The sequence below is a fragment of the Capricornis sumatraensis genome, chromosome X, assembly GCF_032405125.1.
Source record: "Capricornis sumatraensis isolate serow.1 chromosome X, serow.2, whole genome shotgun sequence".
NCBI lineage: Eukaryota > Metazoa > Chordata > Mammalia > Artiodactyla > Bovidae > Capricornis > Capricornis sumatraensis.
The window spans coordinates 130,371,895-130,396,920 of NC_091092.1; the positions used below are offsets into that span (position 1 = coordinate 130,371,895).

Consider the following 25,026-nt stretch of genomic DNA (forward strand, 5'->3'; position numbering starts at 1 on the left):
AAAAACATGATACTAAGTAAAAGAAGACAGTCACAAAAGGCCATATGCTATATGATTCCATTTAAATGAAATAGCCAGAATAGGCAAATCTATAAAGACAGAAAGTATTGATAGACAATGGTTGCCTGGAATGTGGGAGTGGAAAGTGACTGCTAATGGGCACAGAATCTCTTTTTAGGGGCAATGAAAATGTTCTACAATTAGACTGTTATGATGAGTGTACAACTATAGAAATATACTAAAAACCACCGAAGTGTACATTTACCAGAGTGAATTGGATGCTACATGAAACACATCTAAATAAGGTTGCTTTTTTAAAAAAGATGAAAAAAAAAAGACAAAGATTTCTGCTTGAACTCCACCAGTGGCCCTCCCATCTACTTTGGAGGATGTCATAGCCACCACTCAGTTGTCACATAGCCAGCAATGATGTGAAGTACAGATTATAGTGAAAAGTTGGGGAGAACATCAAAGAAAGTTTACACGTCTGTATCTCTAAGATCCATCCTCTAGACTGGAGGGTGGCTGGAAGATGGCCAAAGCTCTCAGGGACCATTAAAGACAAAATATACTTCCTTGATGCACTAATACCACTAGGGAACTGTCCATTTGGGGAAAAACAAACAAACAAACAAAAGAAGAGTGCTGCACAGATTCAGAATGAGGATTGACTTCATCAGCAAGCTGCACCCACAGAACCTGTTACTTTTCTTCCCATAACAGTGTAAGCAGGAGAAACTCTGCAGCAGACCCTGAGACCTGTAAGGAGCGGTGTTATGACACATCCCAAGCATCTGTGTTAGTGACTAGTCAGGCTCACTTGAAGTCACACATAGCAGCAGGTTTCTGCCTTCAATTTCTGCCCTCATTCAATTTCACTGAGGCAAGTGATGGTTCTTAAAGTCAAAGTCTTCTGGAGAAGGATGGCTTGTCCAGACGATGGTTTTTTTGGTCCCTGGCCATGTCCACAGGTGTCCCTACCCTCTATTCAGCTACAGAAAGATATCTTAAAGGCTCTGCATGTGACCATTCTGTGCTTAGATGCTTAACAACAGAATCTCTTCATGGGAATGAAAAGGAATCACATACTGCATCTACTCAAAGTCGGGTCTGAGGGTCTTGAAGCTGGTCACATGCATCAGGGGGACATGAGATAAGACAGGTAAAGAGGGGAACTGTCATTTATAGCACTGTCTTCTTCCCAGGAAAACACAGGCCAAAACAAGCAAGAAGGGTGGGAAGGAAAGGAAGAGGAGAGAGGACTTTTAGACTCTGTGGGAGAGGGAGAGGGTGGGATGATTTGGGAGAATGGCATTGAAACATGTATACTATCATGTAAGAAACAAATCGCCAGTCTAGGTTTGATACAGGATACAGGATGCTTGGGGCTGGTGCACTGGGATGACCCAGAGAGATGATATGGGGAGAGAGGTGGGAGGGGGGTTCAGGATTGGGAACTCATGTACACCCGTGGTGGATTCATGTCAATGTATGGCAAAACCCATACAGTATTGTAAAGTAAAATAAAAATAAATTAATAAATAAATAAAATTTTTTAAAAAGACAGTTCTGACTATGTGCTTATTTATCTGTTCTACTTACTTTTGGACTGCTGGATGGGGTTTCACAGTTGCTACAGAAGCTGGCCCGCTTACAGTGGTAGAAGGCTCTTGATTTTCTGTAGCTTGATTTTCAGGTCGGAATTTCCTACGGATGGGCTTTGATGGGGGCTGAGAATATGCTATCTCCTGTAGATTAAAAAAAAAAAAGTTAAACAAGTAAATGCCACTCATCTTGTCAATGCCCTTATGTTCCTTCTGGCCTGTCCCCATGGTCAGTCATGTACTCTATTCAAACTCCACATCCAAGGACACGTGGCTGATTTGTGGCTTGGCAAGACCTGGAGGGACCATCAGATTCCAGGGGCATTTCCTTCTTTTTTTCCCATGTTTGCAGCGCATTACCTTTTTGTTACCTAGAAGGACACAGGAATCAGTTGCCCTCTTTACCTCCTCTCCTTTCTTTTTTAAATGCTGTGTGCTTCTCACATCATGAGGCCTTTCCTTACCAAAGACAAAATTCTCTCTTGCCTTACTTTGGGGCTTTGGGGAATATGTTCTAAATAAGTTCTAAGTTTTAAAGTTTGTAGAGGTCTTCATCACAAACTCCTCCTTCTCCTACCCCCAGCTCCTACATCAAGCCAAGCTGGTGAGCCACTGTGTCTTCTGGAAGGAGGCCGCTGGCTTGCTTTCTTGGAGGCCCTACCCCATCTGTCCTCCCAAGCATAGGCACACGCTCTGTGATGGGAGGAGGGCCTGAGAAAATGGGGCAGAAGAGAGGAGGGGGAGAAGCTGAATGGAGAGCATGGTGAGTGAGTGAGCAAATGCACTGGGACTTGGTGACACAGTGGGCAAGGGTAAACTGTGGCACAAAGACTAGAAAGGGGAGACCACCCAGGCCCCCTAGGCACTCCTCGAGGTTTAGTAGGGTGCAGGGCTCTGCTAAAGGCCCTCCCCATTGCTCCTCTTGGTCTTGCCAAAAACAAGGCCATCATATTTAGATTAGAGGTTGAAGATGGAAGTACAAACTGTCAGAGACATCAAGGTGGAGCCCAGGAATCATCAGGACCCTAATCTTCACAAAGAACCCAGATTCAAGGAAATCTGGATCATAAACATTCATGTCAGGGCATGAAAACTTTAAAACAGTCTATGGGTTAATAGAGGCAAGCAGCCTAGGGGAGGGGTCACAAGGCCATCACAGTAATGCCTTCATGCTAGCCTTACCTTCTTTGTTGGACTACTTTCTGCAGCTTGAGAGGGGGCTCTGTTCAACTGGGGATGTACCTCGGCCTCAGATGCTTGTTCAGACTGTAGCAAAACATCACAGAAAGGAAAAAAAAAGCAAAAACATATCCACCTAAATATGTAGTAAAGAGAGCTTAGGAAAATAGTTACTAACAGGAGACAGCCAAGGATGGTCAAGTCTGGCAATCCTTGAGAAAACTTTCTCTAGACTCTGCTATTCCCTCCCATCTCTCCTCCCAGAACTGTTCAATCTTAGGAAAAGGAGTAAGAGGAATGTCTTCTATAATTGGATGTATGTATTGCTAAAAACTAATGCTCTGAAAGTGCAAACTAAAAATAACAAGGCACAGTGGAAAAGTAGGGGAAAGAAACTACAATTTCAACTCAAGCACTAAGAAAAACAATAATTATAATAAAAAGCACTGACATTTTTCATATCCAATTTCTGATAAAGAAACACTAGTAGATATGACTGTTTACCTTTTAAAAAAAAAGAAGAAGGATAAGCATAATGGAGGGAGAAAACAGAAGGATTCTGGCTGCTGAGGGATATGGAGTCTGTGAATAAAAACACAAAGACTGGGGAGGAATGGCCCCAAAGGCCTGTAAGACAGTGGGGCCACACAGCCCAGTGGCAGAGCCCAGGGAGCAGGGACACCCTGTGCAGCTCCCTCTCTCCCAGGCTTGCTACATTTGGCGCTGCTTAGAGTCCTTGGTTTTCAGCAGCTATTAGCCAGTGATGCAAAATGTTAACATGTGAACCAATAGGACCTCCACGTTATTAGTCCTCTATAAACTCACAAGCTAATTTGCATCACAGAAACACATTGCAGCACACAAGCTGTGGCCTGAGCACACCCACTTCATCGCTAACTGGGCCCTCTCCATGCTCTAGTGGTGGCTTGCTTCTTCCTTCCTCTGACCCTACTCCTCTCCACCTCTCCTGCCAACTGCCCTCAGCACATCCCAGCTGCCTCTAGTCTTCAGAGACCAATGTCCAGCTCGGCACTCTTGTCTCCATTTGTAAAGCTCCTGTCCCTAGCATCTGATGAGCCACAGCGTCCTACTTGGAATCATTCTCTCTTCCTGTTATGGCTCCTCTTATCCCTCAGATATGGGGTTTGGGGTTCTCCTGCTCCATTTTCCCATCACTGTTGACTCTTTCCCAGAGAAAGGCCATCTGCTCCTACACTTCTACTGCCTGCCCTGGATCCTTGGTGCCCAACGCACTCCCACTCCCTGCCTCTTCAAAACCCATGATGCAGGCACTCAACATGCCTGATTTCTAGTTCCAAGTTTTTCTTATAGCTTTCTCCTTTCGATGAAGGCTAACTGTATTATTACCATTGCTGTTACTGTTATTAATAAATGTATACTATGAACCACCAAAACCTTGCTATGTGTCACATGTTGCTCTGGATGTTTTGCATGGATTATTGCATTCATCATCACAGCCCTAGGAAGCAGAGGGGAATTGAGGATCTAGAAGGCAAGGAATTCACCCAAGATCATACAAATAGTAGAGTGTGAAGCCAGGCTTCAGGTCCCAAAACTGGGCTGTGACCACTATGCTATATAGCTTCCAGCACTCTGGGGCCTGAGTGTTATTCACTCAAGAAATATTTATCCCACAGCCATGACAAGCAGGGCGTGTACTAGAACCAGTGTTCAAGGATGAATAAGCCCCAGACCTTGCCAATGAGGAGCTTGAAGTCTAGTGGAAAGGCAGATAAATGAGTGGGCAAATAGGCTTCAGGGGAATAAGGACTCTACCAAGGACATGTGGAGCCTATAGGAACAGCTGGCCTTGTGGGTGATCAAGACTCAGGCAGAGGTGACATTGCAGCTGCAAGCTGGGTGAACGGCCAGATGCAGCCAACTAGAATGGCCCTGAACAGAGTCTCTTGATGAAAGTGAAAGAGGAGAGTGAAAAGGCTGGCTTAAAACTCAACATTCAAAATACTAAAATCATGGCATCTGATCCCATCACTTCATGGCAAACAGATGGGGAAACAATGGAAACAGTGACAGACTTTATTTTCTTGGGCTCCAAAATCACTTCAGATGGTGAGTGCAGACATGAAATTAAAAGATGCTTGTTCCTTGGAAGAAAAGCTATGACCAACCTAGACAGCATATTAAAAAGCAGAGACATTACTTTGCCAACAAAGGTCCATCTAGTCAAAAATATGGTTTTTCCAGCAGTCATGTATGGATGTGAGAGTTGGACCATAAAGAAACCAAAGAATTGATGTTTTTGTACTGTGGTGTTGGAGAAGACTCTTGAGAGTCCCTTGAACTACAAGGATATTAAACCAGTCAATCCTAAAGGAAATCAGTCCTGAATATTCATTGGAAGGACTGATGCTGAAGCTCCAATACTCTGGGCACCTGATGCAAAGAGCTGACTCACTGGAAAAGACCCTGATGATGGGAAAGATTGAAGACAGAAGGAGAAGGGGATGACAGAGGATGAGATGGTTGGACGGCATCACCAACTTGATGGACATGAGTTTAAGTAAGCTCCAGGAGTTGGTGATGGACAGGGAAGCCTGGAGTGATGCAGTCCATGGGGTTGCAAAGAGTCAGATAAGGCTGAATGACTGAACTGCACTGATCCCTCCCATCAAGAAGCTTACAGAAGCCTCTTAGGTTCATCCACCAGAGGGCAGACAGAAAAAGCAAAGAAGAACCACAATCCCACAGCAGCTAAAACCAAAACAACATTACAGAAAGTTAATCAAGATGAAAAAGCAGAGAGTTATGTCCCAGATGAAGGGGTAATATAAAACCCCAGAAAAACAACTAAATGAAGGGGAGATAAGCAACCTTTCAGAAAAAAGAATTCAGAATAATGATAGTAAAGATGATCCAGGATCTAAGAAACAGAATGGAGAAGCTGCAAGAAATGTTAACCAAGACCTATAAGAACTAAAGAACAAAAAATGATGGGACAATACACTAGAAGGAATCAATAGCAGAATAACTGAGGCAGAAGAACAGATAAGTGAGCTGGAAGACACAATGGTAGAAATCACTGCCCCCGAACAGAATATGGAAAAAAGGATGCAAAGAAATGAAGACAGCCTAAGAGACCTCTGGGACAACATTAAATGCACCAACATTCACATAATAGGGGTCCCAGAAGGAGAAGAGAGAGAGGACTTGAGAAAATATTTGAAGACATAACAGCTGAAAACTTTCCTAACGTGGGAAAAGTCAACCAAGTCCAGGAAGCACAGAGAGTACCAGGCAGGATAAACCCAAGGAGGAACACACTGAGACACATAGTAATCAAAATGATGAAAATTAAAGATAAAATATTAAAAGCAACAAGGGAAAACTGACAAATATTAATAACATACAAGGGAACTCCCATAGGTTATCAGCTGATTGCTCAACAGAAATTCTGCAAGCCAGAAGGGAATGGCATGATATATTTAAAGTGATGAAAGGGAAGAATCTACAACCAAGAAAACACTACTCAGCAAGACTCTCCTTCAGATTTGATGGAGGAATCAAAAGCTTTCCAGACAAGCAAAAGTTAAGAGAATTCAGCACTATCAAACCAGCTTTACAACAAATGCTAAATGAACGTCTCTAGGCAGGACACACAAGACAAGGAAAAGACCTACACAAAATAAACCCAGATACAGGATGCTTGGGGCTGGTGCACTGGGATGACCCAGAGGGATGGTACGGGGAGGGAAGTGGGAGGGGGGTTCAGGATGGGGAATACGTGTACACCTGTGGTGGATTCATAGTGATGTATGGCAAAACCAATACAATATCGTAAAGTAATTAGCCTCCAATTAAAATAAATAAATTTAAATTTTTTTAAAAATAAAATGTTAATAGGATCATATATTCATAATTACCTTATATGTAAATGGATTACATATAAATGCACCAACCAAAAGACACAGACTGGCTGGGTGGATGAAAACATGTACATGCATGCACTTTCACTTACAACATCACTCCATTTGACCCCCAAAATTGTGTGTAATTATTTTATATTGTTTAGGTTAACCATGTTCCCATTATGGCTTGTAATTATAATTATCTCTTATTTTTCACCTGGCTATTAATTGTGAAAACTGATAAACATCTTTTACTATTGTGATTATGTAGCTATTACTGACTTAATACCATTATACCATGATTGGTCAACAGAAAAAATAATAGAATTCTATATCAGCAAAACCACCATTTAATAGAAAAATCTGTAATCACTTTTTAAAATTCAGATGTATATCAGAATTATCTTGGAACTTTTTGAAAAACACAAATGCCCAAGTATCACTTTTTTCCTCCAAGCTCCAGATATGTTTCAAATCAGCAGCTATGTTTAAAAACAACTGGACTATATGATTATCTTTCACTTTTATCTAGTTTTTTTCACTTTTTCTATTTCATATTCACTGCTCCCATTTCATTCAGTTTATGTTTTCCAATTTATCCATCTCTTCTTTTCTTGATATTCTTTCTCAAGCTTTTATCAAGTGTAGTAGAAAAGCTTTACAAAACGTGAATTTTTGCCCACCTAAAAATTTTATGACATTCTGATTCTACTTGTTTGACAGTATGATTAGAATGCTAGATTTCTAATTTAAAATAATAGATATGCAACAATCAACAAAGGCTTATTGTATAATGGGAACTATAGTCAATATCTTATAATAACCTATAATGGAATATAATCTCAAAAATAATATATGTGTCTATGTATAACTGAATCACCTTGCTGTGCATCTGAAACACTGTAAGTCAACGATACTTCAAGAAAATTTATATATTAAGAAAAAAGAAAAATATATTTCCATTCTGCTTTTGCAAAAAAAAAAAAAACTTGGACAGGTCACATGGACTTGGATGTGCTGCCACTTAGGATGTTGAGAACTACTGAGGAGCCTTGATGGGACAACATGGGCTCTGCTCAGCTGGCTCCCCAGAAAGGGATATAGGCCCAGGGAGGCTAAGCATTTGGATTCTCCACCAGAAGAAGGGATCATTCACTTATTCAATTAGACAGATAATTATTTTATACATCTGATGTGCTACTTTCCAAGAATCCTCATCTCGAGCTCTACTTTTAGGCAACCTGACCTGAGACACCAGGCAATGTGCTCCTGGAAGAGGGGAGTTAAAGCATTCTAGTATGTTTCTCCTTGGGCTCTCTCTTGAATAAACTTTTCTGGGAGAAGCCAGCTGCCATGTCCTGAAGCACTCAGACAGCCTTGTGGAGAGCCCCACATAAGAAGGAAGTGAGGCCTCTTTCCAACAGCCATATGAATGTGCCATCTTAGAAGTGAATCCTTCAGGCCCCGTCAAGCCTTCCAGACGACTTCTGTCACAGCTGACATCTTGACTATGGCCTAATGAGGGACCCTGCACCAGAATCACCCAGATTAGTTTCTCCTGAATCTTGAACTCACAGAAACTTTGAGATGTAAATGTTCATTATTTTAGGTCTCTTAAAAAACATTCCAGTATGTCTGGGACTTGGGGTCTAGTAGAGTGGAACAAGTGTGAACAGTGGAGAAAAATGGGAAAGTTGAAGCTGGAGAAGGACAGTGGAGTAGATGACTCGTGGTCTTATGGATTGTCCTGGCTTGTTTTATCAGCCACTCAGCGCCATTCCCCATGACTAAGCTCTTCCGAGCACTGAAGGGGATCAGAGCCTGGAAACTACATTTATACAATCTCCTGTCAACACAGTTCCTTGCTGCCACTGAGGGTCACTCACATGAAATCAAAGAAATAAGAAAAAACAAGCCATATTACTGCTCCTCTGACAGCGATGGGCAGAAAAGCATAGGCTTCAGGAGTCAGAGTATCTTGCCATGGACTCAGGCATTTCCCTGCAAATCATGACTCTGGTGCTGCAGACAGCCTGAGCATTTCTAGCTGTTTCCTTCAGTTCTTAGAACAGCTACGCTTCCTAAAAATTGTGGTAAACCTGATAGCATTGGCTTTCACCCACCTTCACTCCTCTAGCACATCTAATTCTTTTTGTAAGTACCTAATTCTATGCATGAAATCTCTTCCAGTGTGAAATACCTAGAGTGGTTTCTGTTTTCCTGACTACACCTTGGTTGGTACATCCATGTTGAGGATTTAAAGCTTATCCTGGGTGTCACAGAGGTCAACAAGGCATTTTAGGTAGGGAAGTAATCTGACAAGATTTGGTGTTTTAGAAGGATTATTCTGAATCTGCTGAGTGAAACAGATTGGAAGAGACCCATAATGGGGGGAGGGAACTCAGTTAGAAGGCTAAAGGAAACAAGACAAAAGACAATGGTCATTCAAACCAGTCTGGTGAGAGTGGAGACAGACAACTTTGAGAGCTATTTGGACTGGAGACCGGATACCTCCTTGGAGATTGGTGGAGTGTGGGAAGTGAAAGGAAAGAACAGTGACACATGGAATCCTGGCTTCCATCTTAGACAATGGGCAAATGGTTGTGAGAGGAAACAGTTTAAAGTAACAGCAAAGAAACATGGCCACACAATAGCTGAAAAAAAACTAAGCAGATTCATCACAAAGCAGTGCTAGAATCACCCATCCGATCCAGGTTCCAAGGTAACACCAGTTCCACGAATTTCTTAGAGAAAAGATTAGCAAACTTTTTCTGTAAAGAGCCAATAGTAAATATTTTCAGTTGTCCAGGTCATTTGGTCTCTGGGTCTCCAGGTCTCTGCTGCCAACCTGCAACTCTGCTGCTGAGTGCACAACCAGGTATAGAAAATACAAGGAACGGGTGTGCCTGTGTCCCAATAAACTTTATTTACAGAACAGGTGGCAGGATAGATTTGGTGTGTGGGTCACAGTTTGCTAGTCCCTGACCTGGAGGGGAAAAGATCCTACACATAAGGTCAGGAAACACTGCACAGTCTCTCTCCCTCTTAGAAATCCAGAGAACACACAGCATACCACATGCTTTGAAGTCCTGTGAGGTAAAGGAAGCCACTGTCTTTGTTTAACCTAGCAGTTCCCCAGACTTATCTGGCTTCAACTCCTTATTCTCATATAATTCACATTGCCACCCAGCAAAACTTATGTCCTGTGTAACACACTTGGGGAAACACTGATCTACAGACTGGGTTTTAGAGGAACAAAGGAGAACCATTACACCTGATTTGAAAGGCAAACACCATTCAAGCCAAACATACATCCATCCCCTTCTCGTTCTGGCCAAGAGTGTGAGGCAGGATGAGGACATTGCTGCAGGGCAAGAAAGGGCTCCCTTCCTGCCTCCCTCTTTCTCTGCAGTAGCAGCTGTTATTGCTGCTGCCAACTACTTCTCTGCATGAATTTATTTACTGGGTTCCTTTAAAACCTCCTGGACACAAACACAATAAAAATCATTCCTTATGGTAGTTAAAACAGATTCACAGAACATGGATAAATTATGGATTTTTTTTCTCAAAGTAGCTTAAAACAAAATAACTCAGGTTCCAGTTGCAGATGAGCTCACAAAGGCCCCATGGTGCCCATCTGAGACCAGTTGCTCATCACATCCCGTCACCTGGACCACTGCAGAAACTTCAGTGGGTTTTTTCCCAGCCTTTGGTTTTTCCCCGGTCCAATCCATCCTGCATACCATTGAGGAACTCATCTTGCAAACCACCTTCTCATCAAAACATATTTTTTCAAAGCCCCTCGATGGGTCCCTAAAGCCTGGGCACACAACACACTCCTTTAGCCGGTTAAAGCTCTTTCAGTGTCTGGCTCCAATCTTCCTCTGCATCATAACTGCACTAGTTTGCCCATCTGGAACCCACTCCAGGCACATAACTATTATCTAAATCTTCAAACATATCAGAAGGTTCTTCTCAACTCCATTCTGTTCTAGACCTTCTAATCCAGTGGTTCCCAAATAGAGCTGCACAGGAGAATTTTTATACATTACAGACTTTTAGATGCCATCCCAGACTTCTCTAATTAGGATCTCCTAGGTCTGGAGCATTACAACTTCTATTTTAATAAGCTCCCTGGGTGATTTTTATGTAGCCTTCCCAGACCAACTAGGGACCACTGATGGCCCAAACTCTTCAGTTAAGAAATGAGAAACCCAAGTCTCCAAGGTCCTAGTCTGGAAAAGGCCACAGGTGCACCAGTAAAAACTAAGTAGGTTTCTTAATTGTTTTCTTCTCCATTTACCATGGAGGGAATAGGTGGTATATGCAATATGGTTTCACAAATAAATATATATTTGAAGTTGGGAAAACATTTTAGCAATAAGGCTTTTGTTTAAAAGTCAGATTTGCAACCAAAAAAAAATTCAAATCTCATTTAAAAAAAAGGTAGTCTAGTTGCAAAACCAATTGCTACCATGTGAACAACTGATGACTTTTAAAAAGTTGTAATATTCATGCAACTGACAGATTAGAAAAAGAAACTCAAGTTTCATTCCTCCCAAGAATCCAGGCAGATCCCAAGATGGAATCACAAAGGCTGAGGCTAATTTCTAGACAGATGAGCAAACAATCTTGCTACAGCCTCTCAGGGATCTCTAGCATCTTATTGATATCCTCAGTGTCATTCAACCTGACTCCCATCTCTGCTGGGCAAGGACACACCAGAAAACCATGTGGTCAAACCCAGGCATAGAAGTTGCAGAACCAACGGCCAGCAGCACAGTGGCCACAACAAATTCCATCATTTCAGTCACTCTCAGAGAGAGAATCCAGAGGACTGAGTTCTCTGTAGGAACAATTTCAAAAATCCATGACCCAAGTCACTTGTGAGAGATAGCTAGAAGGCTGCATCTTATTTCACTCTTACTTCCCTGGTACTGAAGCTGAAGGTCAGCGAACAGCAGGTCCTCTGATCAATGTGTGCAATGAGCCAGTAATGAATCCAACACTATTTCATATTCCAGTGCACAAGTCAAAATCGTCATCCCATGTTAACTGGCACCACAGAGCAGAGCAGGTACAGGGCATAGACTGTGGAGTCACATCCAGGCTTGGTATCTGCTTGGTACATAACCTGGACACCGGCTTAACCTCTCTGAGCCACAGCTTCATCACCTGCAAAAGGGGATAATCCACCTAACTTCTAGCGTTGTGGAGATTAAAGGAAACATCTGTCTTTGAAGGACAGGGAGGCCTGGCGTACTGCAGTCCATGAGGTCACAAAGAGTCGACACAACTGAGCAACTGAACAACGACAACAGGGTGCTAAGCACAAGAACAGAGTAGCTATTCACTAATGGCAGCTGCTATCCTGATCAGGAAGAAAATTATCAATGGTTTCCCAGGCACAGGATCTACTTCTGTAAGTAGAAGTTAACATAAGGAACTCTCCCCCTCTTGCCAAAAGATGAAAACCTTGAGCAGGAGAGTGCACCTCAAAGGCCTACCTTCACTTGATGTTTTACCACACTTATAATGTTGAATTCCTTTCCCACTTCCATTGCTCTGTATTAATGATGGAGGGTTTCAATAACACTTTTTCTAACTGCTGATAGCTCATACATAGACTGCGATAAATGTCCCCTTTGAGGCTGACATGGCCCTTGCTGCATGAGCCAGGTCCATCAGAGAAAGGTGACTTCAGAAAAAAATTCAATTAGAAATAGCTGGCTAGAGAGGTAGCTATAAAAATTACGTAAGAGTTAGGAATCAGCCATAAAATAAACTCAGTATTGATGAGGATGTAGAAGTGAAATGAGAATACTGTTGATGGAGTATAAATCAGTACACTTTATAAAACCATTTGGCAGCATCCACTAAAGCCAAACATATGCTTACCGCATGACCCAGAAATTCTACTCCTAGGGATAGACCCAAGAGAAATGAAAACACACATCCACTCAAAAACTCGTACATGAACATCCACAGCAGCATTATTTATAACTGCCAAAATTTGAAAACCACCCAAATATCCATCAACAGTAGAAAGCAGTGATATATTTGTACACACAATGAAATACTACACAGCATTGATCTACAACTGCATACAACAATCTGGATGGATCACACAAACAGCATGTAAGGAGAGGCCAGACACAAGAGTCTACACTTATGGTTCCACTTATATAAGGCAGCAAACAAGTAAAACTCATCTATGCTGTTAGGAGTCAGAACAGTGGGAACCCCAATGATAAGAATTGGAACTGAAAAATAGCATTAGAGGGACTTTCTGGGAGCCAGTAATATTCTGCTCCTTGATATAAGTGCCAATAACACATGTGTCGAGCTTGTGAAAATTCATTGAGATGCACACTCAATGTGTACCTACTGATACATATTATACTTGAATAAGAAGTTAAAAAATAAATCCAGTAAAGCCAATTTCCTGTAATGTCCTTAAAGTGCCACCTAGTGGCACAAGTTAAATGCAAACAAGAAGGAAGATTGATTTCTAGTCAAAAACATGGCCTCGTTTCTAACATTTTGGGACCGGGCTGGAACAGTCCCTAGATTTAAAAACAAACAAACTCCACAAAAAAAAACAAAAACCCTATCCCCTGGCACAGAGAATCCTGACACAAAGATTCAGTGGTAAAGTAAAGCTGTCTACACCAGAGCAGGCTGGTACCAATGAGCCAGTGATGACATACAGCCCTTCCACTGTGCCTACAATCAGCCACAGTGGAAATATTTACAACACGGATGTCGGCAATGGCTACAAATAGTAGCTTTTTCTTTCATCAGAGACATTTACCAGCACACCAGTAAGGGATACCTACAGAACTTGCTGAGCAGAGCAGGGTATTCAGGAGACAGGAAGAAAGAACTCGTTCATCCTATTTTCCCAGGACAGGCTTCTTTCCCTCTTCCTCACCTTGAAGGCAAGGCCTTAGTCAATTTCTTCTAATCATGGTTGAGAAACAGAGTTGGGAAGGTCCACTCACAGCAAGCCTTTGAAGCTGTCAGATGAATAAAGGATATTTGCTCAAGGTTCTGCTAGTGAAGTCTGAAAGAGTATCTTGGTCAGATAAAGGTCCTCCAGGTAAAGCTGCAAACTACAGACGTAGGCATCGCAATCCTCATGTTAGGAGATGATGGGTTAAAAGCTTATGGGGGACTGTCTTTATGCTGGTTCTTTTCCTTATCATTTCCACTATTTAAGGTAACAGATGAAAATGTGGATTTCACCTACAGACTGTAGTTTGTTGACCCCTGATGTAGGCCAGCCATGAAAAATCACAGATGTGGGAAAGAAAATGATTCTAACACAACTCAGCCTGGTACTCATTCTGGGCTTGTGATCACAAAGTTCTGGCTGTCCTGAGTCTGTAATTCTGTTTGCCAGCTAGACTCCACCTCTGCTTCGCTGGGCCTGTACTGATAATTATAACAGCTCACTGTCGTGAGAGCTGACCATATGCCAGGCACCATCCTAAGTGCTTTAGAGATCTTGACCATCACAACCTATGAGAGTACACACTACTACTATACTCATTTCACAGACAGTGAAACAGACACAGAGAGGCTAAGTAAACTTGTCCAAAGACACACAGCCAGTAAGAGGCAGAGAGAGGATTTGTACCCCGAGTCCATGTTCTTAACTATTCTGTCAGGCTTCCTCCCTAGGCCTGACCTCTGGGTGTTCTTCACCGTCCACTCCGAATGACAGACACCACAGCACAGGGGGCACCCTCCCATCCTGTTCTGCTTCTGAACTTGCTTCTCCCCTGACACTTAGGGGTGTTTCCTGGTTTCTGTCACTGTGTGGTGGGGGATAGGGGTCAGAGAAGAGAAATAAGAATTCCATCGTTCGGGATCCTAGAAATCAGGCATAGCTGCCTCCCAGGGCAAACACTGGGCTATCTTGTTAGTTATACAAACCATGGTGTCCAGCTATCACCTACAACCCTTGACCATAGAACATGAGGAAATGCGCTTAGATGAGACACACAAAAAATGACAGAGTTATATAGATGCACCATGAGAGACCATGGGCTGGAGGGCATTAGGCATAACTGCTTTCAGACGATGGGTGAGAATGAAGGAGCTGAAGGAGAAGGACCACATCACAACCTTTGTGTTCCTATAGTTCTCAGCCAAGTGTGGGCCTCTCATAATTACCTTTCATTAACACCTGATGAACTGAGTAGATGAACTTAAGGAATCTTTCAGAGGAGTGATGCTAGCATAGTAAGCTTTACACAGTAACATCACAAACAAAATATAATAAGGAGAAGGAAAACAAACTACTAGTGATGGGATGAAGCTAATTTATTAAGAGGTTTCAGAATATAAAAGGTATCCGTGATAATGTGTCGACTCTGTTGTTAAGAAGAGAGAGGTTAAGAAAATAACTCTGAGACACGGTTGCACAGCAGAGCACAGTAGGAGGAGGTGGCACTCAGAGTCTAGATAGTCTAGGTCAGAATGGCAGCTTCAGGCCTTACTTGCTCTGGGCAAATTTCTGAAGTTCTTTGTGCCTTAGTTTGCTTATCTGCAAATTGAGGACAGCAACACAACCTACTGTACATGGTTGCTAGGATTAAATGAGTTAATATTTATAAAGCACTTAGAAGAGCATCTGGCACGTAAGCACTATACGTACTTGATAAATTAATAAAGTAAATAATCACAAAGCCTCAATGGTTTGTATACTTTTAAAATCAATTTTGAAATGCATAAACAATAATTATTTATGATGTTAAACTTCTGCCTCTTTTTTTCCCCTCTTTGAAAGCAGGATATGAAATACACTTGGCTTTCTGCTATACCAAATATGGCCCAGTGACCAAAATGTGAAAGCTCTTTTGGCAAAGATGAACATAAGTCTGCACTGGGGAAGGCACTTTAAAAATAAACATTTTAGCTTAATGTTAGGAAATACTTCATATTTATAAAATGGCACAGAGACTGAAAATCCATATTAACTTGTGCTTAGCAGATCTATAGTTACTTTTTATGATGTGCAATGAATAATTTTTTCTTTCTCTTTCTCTAAATGTTTATCATTAAATTTCAAGTACCTCCCCAGAAACCTTTCCCAGTTTTCCTCTTCTACAAAAGCTAGCACTGTCACTTACTAGCTATGAGGCTCTAAGTACCTCACTTCTACTTTCTGAACTTCAACTTTCTGTTCCATAAAATGCTATGCAATGATAGATGACAGCACAAGCAAAAAAGTGTTAAAATAAAGACTGAGACCCACTCAGCAGCAAGATAAAGATCCTTGTGGGGCCAAATCACAAATTGGTAGGCAAGGCTAAGGGTTCAGAAGTAGGTGGAGGGAGCGGAGTGCTCACATACAGCAAAGTAAGGGATTTAAATGCCCCACATGAGGCAGGGGGCCCATAATAAGAAGCCAGAGACTAAGGTGACACTTCACTACCTGTAAACCTACAAAGCCGGGAAGAAGTCTGTGAAGGTGTTCAGGGCTGCCTACTTAGGAAAGGAAGCAGAAGCAGATACAACATTGTAGCCCAGTCTTGGGATCAGCCACCATCTGGTATCATCTGCATGATCCCTGACATCTGTACTGGAAGGAAGTGCTGGACCTCAGGAAGAAGAACTAGCCCTAGACTAGAGGCCCATGGGTGCAGGGCTGTGGGGTATGGTTGGCAGAGACACCACTGAACTGCTAGAAATGGAGGAGCTCAGAGAAATGAGAATGAAACTTAAACTCCAATTTCAAATAAAACTGTTAAGCAAATTTCAAAAAAAAATATGAAAGGAAAAAACACAGCTCTAAGAATTTACTTCTGACAAAAATGAAGACAGAATAAGTTGAAAATAAGTAACTTTAAAATAATTTTATTTAGAACCCACAAAGTTAAAAGTAGGGAATATATCCCAAAAAGGAACTGAGAACTATGAAACAGAAATTGGGAAAAGCAAAACAAGAACAGACTGACATAAAAAAGAATGGACTATAACACCTGGAATCATATACAGTTACTTAAAAAGAATTATAAGTTTGGAAGTCAAAGATTTCATTCACAGCCAACCCAGAGAGATCATGACATAAAAAGATGAAGAGCCATAACTAGAAATAAAAGATGTGTTGACAGACACAGAAACATACCTAATGAGTTTCAGAAGAAAATAGAAGAAATAAGTAAGGAATAAGAACCTGCAAAGACATGACTGAGAGTGCTCTAAAATTAAAGACATGATTTTCCTGGTGGAAAGTACACACCAATCATCATCTAGAATAAATAAGTTTAAATCTATACCTAGACAAATCACAGTGAAGTTGCAACAGAACACTGAAAATAAAATTTTAAAAGCCACCAAAGAGAAAAAGATATTCACTCCAAAGGAACGCAACATAGATTCACAGAATACTCAGCAGCAACAAAAGTAAATGCCAGACAAGAAGAAGGTAATACATTCAAAATGCTGAGGGAAAATAACCTTCAACCTAAAATTCTACATGCAGCAAAATAACCACATCAGAGAAAGGGCAATAAGAGTCTACTATTCAGAGAACATAGATGGATTTAAAAAAACATTAGATGATGTATTTCAATAAAGGGTTTCTTTGAGCCTCAAAACTGCTAGAGTTATCATAATTTTATGATTATGCAATATTATATGCTTCATCACAAGTTCTGAGAGCATGGTTTCTTAAAAGTAGCTTCCAAAAGCCATTTTATTCAGATAGAGCTTTGACTTTATTTTGCTTCTATTAACACTTTTTTCCTTTCTCTCAATCAATCTTTATTGAAAGAGCAAATCTTTGTAAGAAAAACTGCTTAATTTCCCCACCAAAACAGCTGTTTAAACTCCTACTAATTACTTAGGAGTCTACTTCCAAATGGTAAACAGTAAACACATGACATTTATGATTGAAACATATAGAGACATTCAAGGATACTCAAATTCATATACCTACTGCTCACACAGAGTCTCCTCAAAATAGAAAATGCACTTACATAAACAAGTTATTATAAGATGAAATCAGTTCAATTCAGTCGCTCAATCGTGTCCGACTCTGCAACCCCATGAACCACAGCACGCCAGGCCTCCCTGTCCATCACTAACTCCCTGAGTTCACTCAAACTCATGTCCATCGAGTCAGTGATGCCATCCAGCCATCTCATCCTCTGCCATCCCCTTCTCCTCCTGCCCCCAATCCCTCCCAGCATCAGGGTCTTTTCCAATGAGTCAACTCTTCTCATGAGGTGGCCAAAGTATTGGAGTTTCAGCTTTAGCATCAGTCCGTCCAATGAACACCCAGGACTGATCTCCTTTAGGATGGACTGGTTGGATCTCCTTGCAGTCCAAGGGACTCTCAAGAGTCTTCTCCAACACCACAGTTCAAAAGTATCAATTCTTCGGTGCTCCATTTCTTCTAGGATGCCCAATCTGTAGCATTCTCTTATTATTTTTTCAATCTCTGTGAAACTGGTTGTTATTTCTCCTCTTTCATATCTTATGTTGTTCATTTGGGTTCTCTCTCTTTTTGATGAGCCTGGCTAAAGGCTTATAATTTTGCTTACCTTTTTAAAGAACAACTCTTGGTTTCCTATTTTCTAATGTGGGGTATGTTATTTTTTTGGTCTATTTATTTCCCTTCTGATCTTTATGATTTCCTTCCTTCTGCTGACTGGAATATGTTTGGTCTTTTTCTAACTCCTTTAGATTGTTTAGGTCTTAAGGAAGGCATGTATCCCTATAACTTTCCTTATGGAACTGCTTTTGCTGCATCCCACAGATTGTAGAAAGTTGTGTTTCTATTTTTACTTGTCTTGAGGTATTTTCTTTTTTACTCTTTGATCTTGTCATTGACCTATTGGTTTTTTACTAGCATGTTGTTTACTCTCCATGTGTTTTGCTTGTCTTGTTTTTTTCTGTAATTGATTTCCCTTTCATACCACTGTGGTTGGAAAAAATGCTTTACATAATTTGTATCCTCTTAAAATTGTTGAGACTTCCTTTGTGGCCTAGTTTGTGGTCTATCCTGGAGAACGTTCCATGTGCACTTGAAAAGAATGTATATTCTGCTCTTTTTAGATGAAATGTCCTAATATTTATTAAGTCCATTGGTCTATTGTGTCATTTAAGACCACTGTTACCTTACTAATTTTTTGCATGATCTATCCTTTGATGTATGTGGGGGTGTAAGGTCCCATACTATTATTGTATTATTGGCAATTTCTCTGTGGATATCTGGTAATATTTCCTTTACATATTTAGGTACTCCTGTATTGTGTACATATATATTAACAAGTGTAATATCCTTTCTTGTACTGATTCCTTTGTCTTATAATGCCCTTCTTTGGTTTCTGTTATACCCTTTGTTTTAAAGTCTATTTTGTCTGATATGAGTATAAGTGTTCCTGCTTTCTTGTCATTTTCATTTACATGAAATATCTTGTTCCATCCTCTCACTTTCAGTGTGTGTGTGTGTGTGTGTGTGTGTGTCTTTAGCTCTACAGTGAGTGTCCTGTAGAAAGTATATTTTATTAACTGTTTGGGGTGTTTTTTTAAGACTTCTAAGTTCCTTTCTTCTTTTTTTGTTCTCTTGTGATCTGATGACTATCTTCAGCATTATGTTTGGATTCCTTTTTCCATTTTGTGTGTACATCTAATATTGATTTTTGGTTTGTGGTTACCATGAAGTTTTTATATAGCAATATATAAAATAAGCTATAAATATCATACGAATAATATATACATGATTGTTTTAAATTGCTGATCTCTTAATTTAACAACCCTGCATTTGCACTGTCCTCCCCTTATGATTAATGTTTTTTGATATCCTAATTTACATCTAGTTGTTTTGTGTATCTGTTAAGATCCATTGTTTCCTGTAAGGATATGTCATCTAATTTCCACATTACTGAATCTTCCAGTTTTGCTTTTTATTGAATTCTAGTTTCATTCCACTGTGGTCAAAGAAGATACTCTATATGATTTCAGTTTTTTAAAATGTGTTGAGACTTGTTTTGTGGCCTAACATACTGTCTATCCTAGAGAATGTCACATGTGTACTTGAGGGAAAACTTACAGGCTATTGTTGAGTAGAGGGTTCTATAGATGTCTATTGGGCCTCTACTTCCTCATTTGTCTTCTGCCTAGCTGTCAATCCATTGATGACAGTGATGTATTAAAGTCTCTATTATTGTAGAATTGGTTATTATTCCCTTCAGTTCTGTTGGTTCTGCTTCATATATTTTGAGGCTCTGTTGTTAGGTGTGTATAGGTTTATAATTTTTAACATATTAATGCACTGATTCTTTTATCAATACATAATGTCATTCTATGCCTCCTGTAACAATTTTTGTCTTTAAGTTTATTTTGGTCTGATATTAGCATATATATGCCAGCTCTCTTTTGGTTACTATTTGTATGTTATATCTTTTTCTATCCTTTCACTATCAATCTGTTTGTATCAATGGATCTAAAGTGAAGTCTACTGTAGACAGCACATATTTGAATAATTTTTAAATCAATTCTGTCTCTGCCTTTTAATTGGAGATTTTAATCTGTATAATTTAAAGCAATTAGTAAAAGGAAATATTTACTTCTTCCATTTGCTGTTTGTTTTCTATGTCTTATATCTGTTTTGTTCTCAACCCTCTTTTTTTAGGTTTCTCCTTACTAGTTACCCTTGGAATTATAGTTAACATATTAACATTATAATAAGTTTGAATTAATACCAACTTAGTATCAATAGTACACATACCTCTGGTCCTGTATAGCTCTGCTGCCACCCTCTATTACTATTCTCACAACCAACATTTTTATACATGTGTGCCCATTAACACAGATTTTTAATTATTTACTAGCTTTTGTATTTACCTATGTAACTACCTTTACCTTTCTTAATTTCTTTTTATAGCCTCAAGGTACTGTTTAATATCCTTTTATTTCAGCCTGGAGAACACTGTTTAGAATTTTTTATAGGGCAAGTCTACTAGTGACAAATTCTTTGGGTTTTCTTACCTGGGAATGTTTCAGTCTCCAGTGACACCATCTGGGAGGGTGTAACATGCCTCCCCAGGCTATCTGCGGCCATCAGTCACAGTTAAGAGACTAGATTCCCCCTTAGTCTCTGCTGAAGCCATCTCTGCTGGCTAAGAAAGCACCACTCTGGGATGTCTACTGCTACCGCATAAGGGGCAAGATACCTCCCCAGTAGGTCTCTGCTGACATTGGAGGGAGAAGTAACCATGGTGTTTGACTGGGGTAGAGTTAAGTATTGTCAAAAAAAGTTTATAACCAGCTTAGCTACCTCTTTCCCAGTCCTCCGGCTAGATAGTACATTTTCTTTCTGTTTGCATCTGTCAGTGGTTCTGGGTCGCAGGCTTTCCTGTGCCCAGTCCAGGATATGTGAAAGATTTTTTTTAAACTCAGGGAAAACTCACTACTATGCTGTTCCTCAAGTCCTGAGGCCCTAGCTGGCTTGCTTTCCTCTTCACATCTTTTAAAATCCTCTTTCTGCCATATTATGCCTAGAGTTTTTAGTTGTACTTAGAGAGAAGTGGGAGGGAAGCAGGGAAAGATTAGTCCAAGCCACCTTGTACTCAGTTATGTTTTCTGATGTTTCATCTATATTTTCAACAAAATTTTCTTTGGACAGAGGAATACAACATAAAATCTGACACCTTAAGAACTAAGAGGATCTATCTAGACTAATCTTCTCATTTCCTAGAAGAGATACTAGGTCTGTCAGTCGAATTTGCTTACTTCCCACAAAGCCATAGAGCTACACAATAGCAGGGCTAAGGAAAGACCACAGACAGACACACTTGTATAATGTTGTATAGCTTTCATTATGTTCTTTCATCATTGCAAATAAAGATAAATCCTGGGCCTAGATCTTCTTTCTGTAATCACCAAAACACTCACTAACATATTGTGATTTTCAGCTAATCTTCAGCATGCACTGTAGGACAGAACAGAGTAATAATTTGGAAGAAAAATGCCTTCAAATAATTACTGAGTTTCCAATACATAAATACATAAAAGACTACCTCTTGGCATATACTAAATATATATTTTGATGAGTAAAAATCAGGAAGTTGTATATACCTTGGAAAGCTTACAAACATGATTCATCTACATAACCAATATATTGAGGTGATGTGGTAACTAATGTATATTACATGAGATCAGCTGAATATATTATAAAAGATCTCATGATATGTGATATATGCCTTCTGAGTTTTAATTTGATAAAGAATAAAGGCACAAAATTTTAGAAGCTGTGACATTTCTATATTGTTTACACACAATGTTTCTTGCTGTTTTCCTATAGATATTTGAAAGCTACCAATGATATATTTCATTTTACTCTCCTAAAAATGTATTTAACATGCATTTTAAACGGATTCAGTATGCATGCTATACTTTATAATCAAATTTACATTCTAAAAACATACTACAGGATACTTTAAGACACTTACATAATCAGTAGTAATGTCAAAAAAGAGAGAGAGATCTAAAACTCTTAATGTCTCCCAGGAGAACTTACTATTTTGTATTATCAGCTATATATTAACTTGTGAAAAGCATACTTGAAATGATATGATATTAATTTATAAAAACAATGTTTTTTTTAAAAAAAAAGCATGGAGTATCAAATATTTAAGAACTTCAGGGCCTACAAACTGCCATTTGAGTTTAAATGAACTTCAGTCTTTCCTTCCAAATGAAATAAAGAGAGTATTTTCAAGTTGTATCTAAGAAATTTGGCTTTGAAGTAAAGTATCTTGCCCAACATATTCCCAGTGGGTTCAATATTGCCTTAGAGACCTGACCCTAGCCAGATGACAAAGTTAGATGACAAATTAGCTGAATGGACTATGATTTCTTTTCAAGGCCATCTGTGTTCAAAGCTACTTCTTTACAACAGTACACACATGACCAGAGGCACACAGCAACTAGTTCTTCCAGCAAGACCTTCCCATCATACCCTCTGACCCTGCTAAAATCAATCATCATTTGAAGCCCGAGACCCCTAGGCCATTCACTGTGATTGGGATTCCTGTCCCCACAGGGTCTGGATGTATCCTAGCTGGACTTCATGCCTCCAATCCCCCCAACTTGAGAAAGCCTCCCACCATGCCCTTTAAGAAGTCAGGGCAGAGCACTGACAAATCCCCTATATTCTCAACTTCTTTGAACATTCCTTCCTCTCACCTTAGTTCAGTGCTTCTCAATCCTGACTGCACTTTCAGAATCACCTGGGGAACTTCTACAAACTCCCAGTGCTCAGGCCTCACCCCACACCATAGGTTCTGAGGATGGGGCCCAGGCCTCAGTAGATTGAACTCCTCCCCCGTCTAAGATGATGGCAATGTCTGCAAAGATAAGCTCCGCTGGGCTGTGTTATACCCTGTGCTGTGCCCTCAGGGGCTGCTCCCCAGACAGAACTCTAGGGTCAGGAGGTCCCTCTCTCATAGCTCTGGCACCACCAGGTCTCAATTGAGCAGGCCAGCTGCTCTTTACTGCCACATTCAAACACGAAATCTCTCTCACCTAAAATCTACTACTTTCCAAATTGTGGGCAGTTCCACCAACACACAGGAACTTCTCTTAAGCCTGTTTCTTTGCATTTGCTTTTTCTCTATAGTAATGCTCTGAATTCTTCAGCCATTGAAAAGAAAAGTTCTCTTGTTTCTGTAAAACTCAATTTAACTGGTAACCTCAGCACTTCCATGAAGCCCTCCTGGTTTCTCAGAGCTTAGAAGTACTGCTAAAAGGCTTCTTCCATAGTGATTCATCCCACAGTGCTATTGTAGTGCTCACCTCATTGCTTGCAAAGAGCACTTGCCATTAAAAGGTAAGAAATTAGTGATATAAGTAGGAAAATTCAGAGCACATGAGTCTAGATGGAGCCCCAATTCATCAAATGTGGTGCTAATATAAAACTGAAAAGATTATCCTTTGGACAAAAAAAAAAAATCTTCTCTTTATTAAACATAATTACACTGAAGCTGTGGTTCTATCACAATTACCATAAGAAATCTGGCATGAGAAGTCCAGGTTCAATGCATGATACAGGATGCTCGGGGCTGGTGTACTGGGATGACCCAGAGGGATGGTATGGGGAGGGAGGTGGGAGGGGGGGTTCAGGAAGGGGAACACGTGTGCACCCATGGCGGATTCATGTTGATGTATGGCAAAACCAATACAATATTGTAAAGTAATTAGCCTCCAATTAAAATAAATAAATTAAAAAAAAAATCTGGCATGAGATCAACACTATTAAAGAGATTTGGCTATTGAAGTACCATACAGGCCCTGAACAGAAAACAGACCTACAAGACAAGTACCATTGATTGATTTACAGATATTGAAGAATCCTTGCATCCCTGGGATAAAGCCCACTTGGTCATGGTGTATGATCTTTTTAATGTGTTGCTGGATTCTGATTGCTAGAATTTTGTTGAGGATTTTTGCATCTATGTTCATCAGTGATATTGGCCTGTAGTTTTCTTTTTTTGTAGCATCTTTGTCAGGTTTTGGTATTAGGGTGATGGTGGCCTCATAGAATGAGTTTGGAAGTTGACCTTCCTCTGCAATTTTCTGGAAGAGTTTGAGTAGGATAGGTGTTAGCTCTTCTCTAAATTTTTGGTAGAATTCAGCTGTGAAGCCGTCTGGACCTGGGCTTTTGTTTGCTGGAAGATTTCTGATTACAGTTTCAATTTCTGTGCTTGTGATGGGTCTGTTAAGATTTTCTATTTCTTCCTGGTTCAGTTTTGGAAAGTTGTACTTTTCTAAGAATTTGTCCATTTCTTCCAAGTTGTCCATTTTATTGGCACATAACTGCTGATAGTAGTCTCTTATGATCCTTTGTATTTCTGTGTTGTCTGTTGTGATCTCTCCATTTGCATTTCTAATTTTATTGATTTGATTTTTCTCTCTTTGTTTCTTGATGAGTCTGGCTAATGGTTTGTCAATTTTATTTATCCTTTCAAAGAACCAGCTTTTGGCTTTGTTGATTTTTGCTATGGTCTCTTTTGTTTCTTTTGCATTTATTTCTGCCCTAATTTTTAAGATTTCTTTCCTTCACTAACTCTGGGGTTCTCCATTTCTTCCTTTTCTAGTTGCTTTAGGTGTAGAGTTAGGTTATTTATTTGACTTTTTTCTTATTTCTTGAGGTATGCCTGTATTGCTATGAACTTTCCTCTTAGCACTGCTTTTATAGTGTCCCACAGGTTTTGGGTTGTTGTGTTTTCATTTTCATTAGTTTCTATGCATATTTTTATTTCTTTTTTGATTTCTTCTGTAATTTGTTGGTTATTCAGAAGCGTGTTATTCAGCCTCCATATACTGGAATTTTTAAT

General features: G+C 40.0%; 1 protein-coding gene across 1 annotated transcript in view; it reads right to left on the reverse strand.

Moving 5' to 3' along the window:
- REPS2 (RALBP1 associated Eps domain containing 2) overlaps positions 1-25,026 on the reverse strand; it is a 236,098-nt gene that overhangs the window by 25,303 nt on the left and 185,769 nt on the right. Inside the window, exons 15-16 of the mRNA XM_068963320.1 lie at positions 2,787-2,870; positions 1,603-1,748 (exon numbers count right to left, since the gene is read on the reverse strand). Of these exons, the coding sequence (XP_068819421.1) occupies positions 1,603-1,748; positions 2,787-2,870 (230 nt within the window). The remainder of the gene's footprint in view (positions 1-1,602; positions 1,749-2,786; positions 2,871-25,026) is intronic.